The 12035-nt window shown below is 42.1% G+C and overlaps 2 protein-coding genes across 2 annotated transcripts; one reads left to right on the forward strand and one right to left on the reverse strand.

Moving 5' to 3' along the window:
* The first annotated feature begins 361 nt into the window (after positions 1-361).
* LOC104101844 (uncharacterized) lies at positions 362-1170 on the forward strand. The gene is made up of 2 exons (XM_070191064.1): positions 362-556; positions 682-1170. The coding sequence occupies exons 1-2, from the start codon at positions 362-364 to the stop codon at positions 1168-1170; spliced, it is 684 nt and encodes a 227-aa protein (XP_070047165.1).
* Positions 1171-8653: 7483 nt separating this feature from the next.
* LOC138903144 (uncharacterized) lies at positions 8654-9172 on the reverse strand. The gene has a single exon (XM_070191065.1). The coding sequence runs from the start codon at positions 9170-9172 to the stop codon at positions 8654-8656; it is 519 nt and encodes a 172-aa protein (XP_070047166.1).
* Positions 9173-12035: the final 2863 nt, after the last annotated feature.

A 12035-nucleotide genomic window follows, 5' to 3' on the forward strand; every position in this document is an offset into this window, starting at 1 on the left:
TGGCAAGGGGGAAATTAGAATTGGTCCAACAAAGGCAATCAAGGTTGGAATGGCAATAAGTAAGAAAATCGCAATGGAGGGTTATCTCAGAATTACAACTAACAAAAGTCAAAGACAATATTCTGGTGATCCCGAGCTTAGAGGTCTGATAGATAGAATGATTAAAAGCCAGGAGAAGTCTGACAAAGAAACGAGAGAAATGAATCGGGTGGCCGGTTCTTATACCACATCAATCAAGTAGATTGAGACTCAATTGGGGCAGATTTCATCTCAGTTGAATGTCAGGCCACGCGGAGCATTACCAAGTGATACTGTTACAAATCCAAAGAGAAATTAGGGTATAGGCCACATCTCTGCAATTATGGCAAGGAGTGGTAAAGTTCTTAATAAGAACCATTTGATTAAAGATGATGAAGAAGATGACATTACACATCCTAGAGTTGTTGATCCTCCTAAAGTCGATGTACCGACAGTAGATCCGAATGTGATTAAAAAGATGCAACAAGCACATAGTTCTCCTTTAGATGTGATTGATATACCTTCCAACGAAAATAAAGTAATCAAACAAGCAACTAAGGAGGCCTATAAGCCGCTACCTAGGCTACCTCTCCTTATCCGCAAAGGTTTGCCAAACAATAAAAAGAGGGACGGTTGCAAAAATTCTATGACTTGCTGAACCAGATCAATAATGATGTGCCTTTTATGGAGGCACTTGAGAAAATTTTAGGGTATGCCAAGTTCATAAAAGACTTGGTCACCAAGAAGAAAAATATCAACTTTGAGATAGTAAAAGTGACACATCAGTGCAGTGCAATTATTTCACAGACTGGAGTAAAAAAAATGGAAGATCCGAGGGCATTTATTATCCCTTGTACTAGTAGTGTGACAAGCTTCGCCAAAATATTTTGTGATTTGGGGGCATGTATTAATCTAATGCCCTATGACGTGTTTAAGAGATTGGGTTTGGGTGATCCTAGTCCTACTACTGTGAAGCTTCTTATGGCAGATCGACCTTTGAAAAAATTATTGGGGGTCATTGATGACATTCTTATCAAACTGGGTCGTTTCTACTTTCCAGCTGACTTTGTGATATTAGATTGCAAAGTAGATAGAGAGGTCCACATCATACTTGTTAGACCATTCTTGGCTACAGGGGCGAGACATTTGTAATGTGGAAGTAGGAGAACTGAAATTTTACCTGAATAGTGAAGAAGAAGTCTTATATTCCAAAAGCTAATGAAGCAATTGCATGACTATGGAGTGATCTATATAATTGATATAGTAGATTAAATGGTAGAAGAGGATATGAAAGAACTGTGTCATAATAAATCCTTGAGGACAGTTTTCTTAAATTCAAGTAATTATCCCATAGACAATATGCGATTCCAATCTTATGAGAAGGCATCATTGTACAAGCGAAGGAAGAAATACCTATATCCCAAGAAAATAAAAAAGAAAGAGTTTTACTCAGGGGGATATGGTTCTTCTTTACAATTTAAGGTTCAAATTGTTTCACGAAAAGCTTAAATCAAAATGGTGCAGACAATTGAAATTCGTTAATGTGTACTTATTTATTTGGTGTCATGGATTTGAAATCTGAAGATGATATGAGAATATTCAAGGTGAGTGGGAAAAGACTTTGACATTATTTTGGTGAAATTGATAGAGAAAAGACATTATTTAGGTGAAATTGGGAGGCAACCCAGATTGTTTGCTTTAATTCGTTCATTTTATTTTTAGTTAATAAATTAGCATTACTTTTATCTGTTACTTTGATGTGTTTTGATGTTAAAATTTGAACAAGTTGGGCACTTGAGGAGTGAAGCTAGATTTGTTGGTGATAAATTGGGGAAAGGGTATTCATGATTTTAGGTGTTACTTCTAGTTCATAATCTTATGTTTTCTAGTAGTTAGCAATAACCTCTTTGGATTTTCTTCGTGATGGTTCTATTTCAAAGATGTAATATTGAACTGGGTATCCTTTTTGCTTTTTAGTGGTAGTTTGTAGTTAATAAATTAGTGTCGATACTGACCTTCTTATCCATTAGCCAACTTATGGCTTGTTTGGTACCAATAAAATTTAAACCTTAGCATATGATTTGATGGTAGTTTTATAATAAAAGAAATGATCTTTGTTGTGACTTTTAGGCTCGATTATTTGCTTTTTGATTCACTAAATGAGTTCATTGGATTTAATTGGACCATGAATACATATTCGACTTGAGCGTTGCATGTTCCATGGGGAGGGGGGGGATTGTTGAGTTTTATTGCTTATTTTGTAGTCTAGAACTTGACCCAAGTGCGTATCAAGATGAAATCTTCGGTTGCACTTACTTTAAAAATAATTTTAGGCTTTCCTTGGACCGTTTGTGTTTTAAATTGCCTACCCTTTACATGTTTGCCCTAGTCAACCCCTTGAGCATTTAGCTTTTTTATTTGGCAACCACATTATAAATCTTTTCCCTTTTGTGTTGATTTCTTTTGATGCCTTGACCTTCTTGAGTACTTGAAGCTACAACTTAGGCTTTTAGCCTAAGTTTGAAGGATCATATGAGGAAAGTATGCTGTGGAAGATAAATGAGTGAAGGTGAAAGTGACTTTACCATATTGATACCATACTTATATATATCCCAAAGTGTATATATTTCAAAACAAAAAGGAAAATTAAAAAATATTTGTGAAATAAAAAGGGTTGACATTGTGTTAAAGTTGATAAATGAGCAAAGGGGTGGAATTTTGACAAGAAAGTACTTTGAAGTGTTGAATTGTAGTGCTTAAGAAGGTCGGAATCACTTCTTATCTATATTGATATCCCACCTCTAACCAAAAGCCTACATTACATTTCCATAATTCTTAAATAATTTTGAACTAGGTGCACCTATATTAATGGAGAGTTACACGAAGGGAAAGCTTATGGTACCTTTTTTGAGCAGTTGAACATCTTTGTGAGAGAGAGTTCTTAATTCTTTCTATTTGTCATCCCACTCTTGTTTTAAAAGATATAGTATGTGTGTGGGTTCATTTATTGATTGTGAGGGCACATGGAAACTCGAGTTGCAATTTCTACAATTAGGATGAATGAGCAAAAGAAAGTTATTGTATGAGGAAGAGGCAAATTTAGAGGACTTAATGTCATGACTTCAATTGTTGCTTTGGTCGGTAGTATTTGAGCTCTCGCATAAAAATTGAGCTTTTTAAAAAGATATGATGATTCATATGCTTTAGATTAATTATTGGTACCAATTGAAGTTGTGAGTTTTGTGCTTGAAATTAGATTGTGGCTGAGTCGTGGCTGAATGTTATTGCTAGCTTGATTATCTAGTTGTTCTTATGAATATGACTTGTGTTTTGATTTGCTTGAGCAAGCAAAGAGTTAAGTTTGGGGAGTTGATAAGTTGGTATTTTCCTAACTTCTCTTACGCCTTTTAATAAAGTTATACCCCGGTTTATGTGATTAACAGACTAATTATGTTTTGAATGATACAATTGTTGGCCGTGGAGTTGTGTGAGTTTTTGACCAAAAAGTGTAACTTTCAGTTAAAACAGTTGAATTTATATAACAATGGGTTAAACTTTGTTAATATCTATATCTCTAGATGTTATTTCCTAAAAGGTGATTAATGTTGGTTAGATTTGGTGGAGCTTTGACAACAATAAGTATTAACTATTCCAAAAAGTATGAGTAATAATGTAGCAACAACTAGCAATAAATTACAAAAAATGGCATTTAAGTAAATAGAAAGAGTGATTCACCCAATAAAGTATGAACGAGTTGATTATCCCTCCTAACAATGATGAGTGACAGACAAATCCCAAATTGTTCTAATTATTCTCAGATCTGATGGAAAGGTGTGAGATAATATGAATAAGAATATAGATGAAAATGTAGTGTTTGTATCTTTATAAGAGAGAGAAAGATTCTTTAATCAAAAATCTATTCTTGTCAAATGAATGTCACATGCCTTACACTATTATCTCCTTTTCTATTTATATGAGACATTTTGTTAACAAACCCTAATAGTACAAGTGCAGAGAATATTCAGTAGAATATTCTCTTTAATATCCTATTTCGAAAACTAGCCGTTACGTCTTTGCCAATGGTGCTCGACCTCGACCCTTGTTGACATCTCAGCCATGAATCTCGCTGCTTCATGGTCGACCTCGACCGATGACGGCCTGAAGACTCTTTATTTAGCATCATCTTGTCTTAAATATTGGCAGATTTTGACCTATACAGTTAGTTCCTCCGCTTATTGAGGCCGGCCTTAGGCGGGCTTGATGAGCGGATTTTGTTCGTCGTAGTCGATATGATTGGACGAGTGGGTCGGGTCGTGATGTTTGAGGCGAGCTGGCAACGTGGCCTTTCATGAGCCTCAAATTTTTGAGGTTACGTTGTTCCAGGATCAAAGTGATGTCACGACGTCATGCGTCGTGATGATGCATTTTCTAGATGCGTTGCATCGTTTCACATACGTCTTTTGGTTGAATCTGACGCTTCGATAGTGGTGCCAAGTAATAATGGCCTAATTTCTCGGTTTCGACGCTTGAGCTTTTATGAATAGGGATGTGAAGGCATAACCTCAAGTTTTACAGATTTCTCATATAGAAACTTTGTATTTCCTTCTTCTTCTTCTATTGTTGTTTCTCTTCTTTTCCTTGCCCTAGCGTTCCCTGTTTGTTCTAACTCCATGTTGCTTCGAACACTCTCTCTTTTGTTGGAAATATGTCTAACATATCTTCTGGTCCCAACGAGGAAAGCGACCCGGTTCCCCTAGCGATGGTTTTCTCTTCTCACGCGGAGGGCGTCTCCGTTACTGTTGAGGATGAGAATTTTTCTACGATGGAGGAGATAATTCCTCGTAGTGAGAAAGTCATGTATGATTTTTCAAGGTACCTAAAGTTGAGCCCGAAATATCTGAGTCGACGATGAAGGAGGCCGATTTATCGGAGCTTAGGGATAAATATGGCATTCCTCCTCGCATCGAGTTGGTCCTTACCGAGCAGGACGTTGTGCAAGTCCATCGCCCTAGGTATTGTGCGTTCTACGCTTACCCCTTTCATGTCGACTACACTTTTCCCCTTCTTCCACTGGCGGAGGAGTTTTGTCATTTCTACGGCGTTTACCCGAATCAGCTCGCTCCGTACATCTACAAGCTCATAAAGATGCTTATAAGTTTGCAAAGCTGGCCAAGGTAGAGATCACGCTTCGGCATCTGATGCATTTATTCGCCCCCAGTTTCTATAGGGGGACGATGTTGAACCTTCGCCACCGAGGGGGCAAGTGTCTGGTAGTGAAAATGGATGACAAGGTTAGCCGCCAGTTCTGGCACAACTTCTTATTTGTCAGAACTGAGGACGATGTGGCCAACGCAGAGGGCTTCCCTGAAACTTGGAATTATACTCGTAAGTGTCTAACCTTTCTGTGTTAAGGCATTTGGTTTGCTTTGCATAGTCGCGGGTTCTGATCTCTTATTCCTTTCTTAAGCAGCCAAGACTTCTCCCCCTCTTTTGGTCGGGGACATTTCTGATTGGGTTGGCCGACTCCTCCCTCATATCGCGCGGATTCGTGAGTGGTCGGGCTTTCTCAAGAAGTTTGGGCCTGCTCCTTCCTCGACCGTTGAGTTTCTTTGCTTTGGCTTCCTGGTTACTCAACTTTTGTGGTTCACTCTGGTTGACCTTCTTTTCTTTTGCGCTTCTCTTAACTCCAGCCCGAGGGCCTTCGAGGAGGCCGAGAGCTCCCCCACCTGCATTCCGTAAGAGGAAAGTTGCTACCTCTTCAGCTTCAACCCCTTCTACGATCGTGGACGAGCTTGATCGCTCCTCGGTCCCACTTGCCGCTGCTTCAGCATCAATTTATTCTCTATCTACGGATACTTTGATAGCAAAACCTTCGGCTTCCCCTTGTACCATCTTGTGGATGAATAGGAGGAATCGTTTCCAAGTGACGAGGATTCGGTGTCTCGTAAGAGGAGGTCAGTGGACGTTGGTGACGGGGTTTCCCGGGACGTGGACTCTATGATGGATGATTTTACCCTTCGTGAGATGGCGACCATTGTCTTGAAGATGACGTAGAGCTGGTGTCTGAGGTTCTGAGATCGGTAGGGGCTGACAAAGACGTGCCTTGCCCTTCTGCGATGACGGAGACCGAAGGGCCGACTGCGAGGGATTTTGATTCTTTACGGTAGGAGAGGCCGTCGGCTTCGCAACCAGCTGATGATACTCCCTTGTCGGTCGATGGGAGAGACAAAGGCATTGCCGAATATGGTTATGAGATGGGCTCAAACGTTGACGCCGCTGACATGAGGATGATGAAGGAGGGGTTTACCCAACTCGAGGTGAGGTTGGAGGGGTCTACGAGGACCATTGCGACCCCTATGGATCGTGATCTGTTGAAAAATACGGAGAATGTAGTCCATTCCGTCATCTATTTTTACTCCAAAGTAGAAGGTGAAACCCTCAAAGAGCTGGACGATGTCACTCTGTCGAGGAGCATAACCGGCCTTGCTCTCAGGGTGAGTATTTTAGGGCTTCGTCTTTCTAACTTTAGTGTTTTTTATTCAGTGTTTCGCCTTTGTTGGAGAGGGAGTTCTCATTTTTTTCTTTTCTTTTTCTTCTTATGATTGCAGACCATGATCCTAGAGATTGAAAGTTCTCCAAGGAAGGAGAAGCGTAAGAAAATATTTGAGAAGTTGGAGTGTAAATATTTTGAGTACCGGGGCAAGCACTAGGAGATTCGCAGGCATTTTGGTGATGGCGGCAACTTGCAGGCCCTCCGTGAAGAGTTGAAGGAGAAAGATGACAAATTGGTGAGGGTCATTGAGAAATGCAACATCCTTGAAGGGACATTGAGAGGTAAAAAGGAAGAGCGCAAAGTCAGTAAAGGGGTTAAAGCCAGTGCAGCGATCTCCAAGCTCAGGTGGTTTCGCTGCATGCCCAGCTTGAGGAGTGTCAATTCAGAGCAGATGCTCTAAGTGGCAAGGTCGTCGAGAAGACAGAGGATCTTGAGAAGATGGAGTTCGCTCAGTCGGAGGCCTCGAGGAAGGTGGAGGCTCCTGAGGTAGTGATTCAGACTCTCCGTTCTGAGTGAGAGAATGACTTGGAAACAACAAGGCTTGAAGAATAGCGGCTTGATGAAAGGATTGAGGAGTTGGAGAAAGAGACTTCTGGCCTCTACGACCGAGTTGCTGCTCTTGAGGCCGAGAAAGCTCGATAACTGGTGCAACCATCCTCTTCCCATACTTCAGATTTTCCTAATGTTCCTCGAGAGTTGTACGAGGAGCGTATTCATGCTGAGGCCCAGTTAGACATGTTTAGAGATTTGCATACGGCTGGATCTATTTTTGAGGCCACCCTCGAAGATGATCGTGTTAAGGCTTGCAAAGCTCGAGTCACTTGCGGGTATGACCCCGCTACACCAGAGGCCGGAGAGGATGAGGGGGACAAAGGTGTAAACCGGCTCGAGCAGAATTCCTGGTATGATGCTGCATATCCTGAGGGAAAAGACGGTGATGGCGAGGGTGTTGAAGGTAAGGGGGCGACGTTGTTGAGGGCCAAGTCGGCGGGGATGTCGAAGGTCATGATGGTGGTGGCCAGTAGTTTTCTCTTTTGATTTTTTGTATATTTTTACATGTAGTTGGTGGCTTCTTCATGAGCCTTTGTAAAACATATTTCACGTATGAAATTCCAACTTCGTTATTTGCATCTAATTCTCTTCATGTAGTTCGTTTTTGCATTTGTATGTTTTTTGATTATGTCGCTTGGTTGCCTTGATTTTCTGACCGTGATCACTTAATGGCGAATGACGGCTTGAGGTTGGTGGGCATTTGTTCAAACAAGGTTTTAATTATGGCTGAGGGACGGTAGGTGTTAGTTCAAACAAGGTCGAACATAACCTAAATTTAATTATGGTCGAGGGCCGGTAGGCGTCAGTTCGACGAGATCGAACATAACCTAATTTTAATTATGGCTGAAGTTAGGTAGGTGTTAGTTCGAACAAGGTCGAACATAACCTAAATTTAATTACGGTCGAGGGCCGGTATGTGTTAGTTCGAACAAAGTCGAACATAATCTAAGTTTAATTATGGCCAAGGACCGGTAGGCGTCAGTTTGACGAGGTCGAGCATAACCTAATTTTAATTATGACCGAGGGCCGGTAGGTGTTAGTTCGAATAAGGTCGAACATACCCTAAATTTAATTATGGCCGAGGGACGGTAGATGTTAGTTCAAATAAGGTCGAACATAACCTAAATTTAATTATGGCTGAGGGTTGGTAGGTGTTAGTTTGAACAAGGTCGAACATAACCTAAGTTTAATTATGGCCGAGCGCCAGTAGGTGTTCCGATAAGTGCAAAGTTTGTCGAAACCGTAAACTTTAAACATTGTTGCTTTGGTCGTACATTTGGAGAAATTTACAAATTTCGGGCGTTGGTTGGCATTCCAGTCCCACTACCAGTCTATCTAGTCCCTTCACTGGTTGACCTGGAGAGTGCTTGAGAGGTCGAACAATGAACTTACCGTCCTGGCCCCATCTTTGTGTACTTCGACTTGAAGTGTTCCCTTCGCCGCCTCTTTAAAACCCTCATTGAGAAAAAATAATTGGGACAAAACTCAAGTGAGGGAAAAAAGAGTACGACTTGAGGGACGCTTTATCCCTTAAAAGTTGAAGTACTTGAGGTGGGTAATATTCCAGTTGTTTGGCATCAACTTTTCTTTCATTGTTTCTAGTTGGAATGACCCTTTGTTCGCTTTTGCCGTGATTTTATATGGGCCGTCCCAATTTGTTCCTAGTTTGCCTTCCCGTGGGTCTTTGCTCGCTGGTGTTTTAGCTTTAAGCATGTAGTCCCTGACTTTGAGCGGCTTGACCTTTGCCTTCTTGTTATAATAGTGTTCTACTTGTTGTTTTTGGGCGATAATCTGTTTGCATGCCATGTCTCTTCGTTCCTTAAGTTCGTCGAGCTCCTGCCTTCTGCTTTCGTCGTTCCTTGGTCCTCTCTCATTGGAGTACCTTAGGCTGGGCTCTCCGACCACGACTGGTATTACTGCATTGGTCCTATAGACCAAAGAGTAGGGCGTCTCTTCTGTGCTCGTCTTTGGCATTGTTCGATAGGCCCATAGTACTTCTGGTAATATTTCTGGCCACAGTCCCTTGGCGTCTTCAAGCCTTTTCTTCATGATGTTCAGTATCGACTTATTAGAGGACTCTGCTTGCTCGATGCCCGTGGCGTGATATGGCGTCAAGCGTATCCTTTTGATATGCCATTTATCAAAAAATTTGGCGATCTTCTTTCCCGTGAACTGGGGTCCATTGTCGCATTTGATCTCTTTGGGGAGGTCGAACTGGCATATTATGTTTTTCTATATAAAGGCGATCACTTCCTATTCACGTATTTGGGCAAATGCTCCTGCTTCCACCCACTTAAAAAAATAGTCAGTTAAAACCAAAAGGAATCATACGTTAGCTCACCTTGCCGGGAGGGGCCCCACGATGTCCATTCCCTATTTGATGAACGGCCAAGGTGAGGTGACCGAGTGGAGGTGTTCGCTCGCTTGGTGAATCATCGGAGCGTACTTTTGGCATTGCTCGCATTTTTTCACGAAATTTGCAGCATTTGTTTTCATGGTGGGTCAGTAGTATCCTGCCAGTATGAGGCATCTGACCAGAGCCCGATTGCCAGAGTGAGCTTCACAATGGCCTTCGTGGACCTCTTCAAGGATGCGCCGCGTTTGGTTTAGGCCTAGGCATTTTGCCAGAGGGCCGCCGTAAGTCCTCTTATACATGCTGTTGTGGATGATATTATACCTAACCGCTTGCATTCTCAGTTTTTTGGTTTCATTTTAATCATTTGGGAGTGTGTCGTCCTGCAAATATGTAATAATACGATTGCGCCAGTCCCAAGTTAAGCTTATAGTTCTTACCTCAATTTGATTAAGCGATGAGTTGAGGAGGTGGACTACATTCTTTTCTCCGGTTGCTATGCATTTGGTAGCTGCGGCCAATTTAGCAAGGTCATCTGCCTCAGCGTTCTGTACTCGGGGAATTTGGTCGAGTTGGCATTCGTCTAACTCGGGCAGCAGCTTGCATATTTCACTCTGATATTTTTACAATCTTTGTTCTTTGATTTGGTAGGTCCCTGTGACTTGGTTGACTACGATTTGGGAATCACAATGTAGTTTCAAACGTCTAGCCCCGTACTTAAGTGCTAGTCTCAAACCTGCGATTACGACCTCAAACTCGGCCTCATTGTAGTTATATCCGGGCACCTTATGGATTGGCAAATCACTTCGCCTGCTGGGACTTCGAGTATGAGTCCTAGTCTGGCCCCTGACGCGTTGGATGCGTCGTCGGTGTATAGGACTCATAGGTCTTGTGTTGGGGGGAAAATTGAGAGGCTTCTCCCGTAACTTCGGGCATTACTTTTGCACTGAAGTCGGCGATGAAGTCAGCAAGCACTTTTGACTTTATCATTGTCTGTGGTTGGTACATGATATCGTGCTCGCTCAGCTCGATGGCCCATTTGGACAGCCTTCCCGATAGCTCGGGTTTATGCAAAATTCTTCTCAAGGGGAAGGTCATGACGACCGAGACGGGGTATCACTGGAAATACGGTCCAAGCTTTCGCGAAGCTACGACTAAGGCCAGGGCTAGCTTTTTGAGGTGAGGATACCTCGTCTCAGCGTCGACTAATATTTTCTAATATAATAGATGAGGGATTGCGTACCTTTGTTTCTCGAACCAGGATTACGCTCACAACTACTTCGGATACATCGAGATACATAAGGAGACGTTCTTCTAACTCTGGTTTTGAAAGTAGTGGTGGCGATGATAAGTATTCTTTTAATTCCTTCAGGGCTTGGAAGTCTATTAGAGGTCGTTATCCTTCTTGAGTACGATAAAGAATTTGTGATATCTATCCGATGATCGTGAAATGAACCTTGACAGGGCGGCGATCCGGCCAATCAAACTTTGAACTTGTGTTTTAGTGGTCGAGTGCTCTGATATCCCCTCGATGGCTTTAATTTGGTCAGGATTGGCTTCGATCCCCCTCTATGATACCAGAAAACCTAGAAACTTTCCTGAGGCCACGCCAAACGCACACTTTTTGGGGTTCAGTTTCATTCCGTATCGCCTGAGTATGTCGAAAGTTTCTCTCAGATGGTTGGTGTGTGATCTTCTATCCTTTTGGACTTCACCAACATGTCTTCTATATAGACTTCCATCGTATTACTGAGTTGGTCCTTGAACATCCTCATCACCAAACTTTGGTAAGTCGCCCACGCATTCTTTAACCCGAAGGGCATGACCCAGTAGCAGTACGTCCCTTGGTGGTTGATGAATGTGGTTTATTCCTGATCCTCTTCTTCCATAAGGATTGATTATAACATGAATAAACATCCAAGAAGCTCAGTAGTTCGTGCAAGGCTATTGCATCGATGAGTTGGTCGATGTGGGGTAATGGGAACAAATCCTTTGGGCATGCTTTGTTTAAATCTATGAAATCCACGCACATCCGTCATTTCCCATTCCTTTTCTTAACCATGACCACGTTTGCGACCTACTAGGGGTACTTCGACTCCCTGATGGAGCCATTCTCCAACAGTTTTTCCACCTCTTCATGTACCGCGTCATTGAATGCGGAGTTAAATTTACGTCTAACATGTCTTACTAGGGGTGGAATGGGTCGATATTCAGTTTATGTGTGACGATTTCCTTTGGTATACCCGACATATCTGCATGGCTGAAAGCAAACAAATCTGCGTTAGTAGTTAAGAATTGACGGAATTTACTTAGTTCCTGAAGTTTGCAGCCGATGTAAGCTTTCTTGTTGTGGTCATTGATATATAATTGAATGAGGTCAAGGTCTTCTACGGTCGATCCTGTAGCTTCGACCATATCAGGGTCTCTGATGACGTCCTCGCTATCGTCATATATCGACCTCGACCTTGTTGATTGATATGCCTCTTTTTCTTTGTCCTTCATTTGTTGAGTGACCATGCTATCTAGGGCGATGCAGTAGCATTCCCGGGATGTGCGTTA

This window comes from Nicotiana tomentosiformis, chromosome 12, assembly GCF_000390325.3.
Source record: "Nicotiana tomentosiformis chromosome 12, ASM39032v3, whole genome shotgun sequence".
Lineage (NCBI taxonomy): Eukaryota > Viridiplantae > Streptophyta > Magnoliopsida > Solanales > Solanaceae > Nicotiana > Nicotiana tomentosiformis.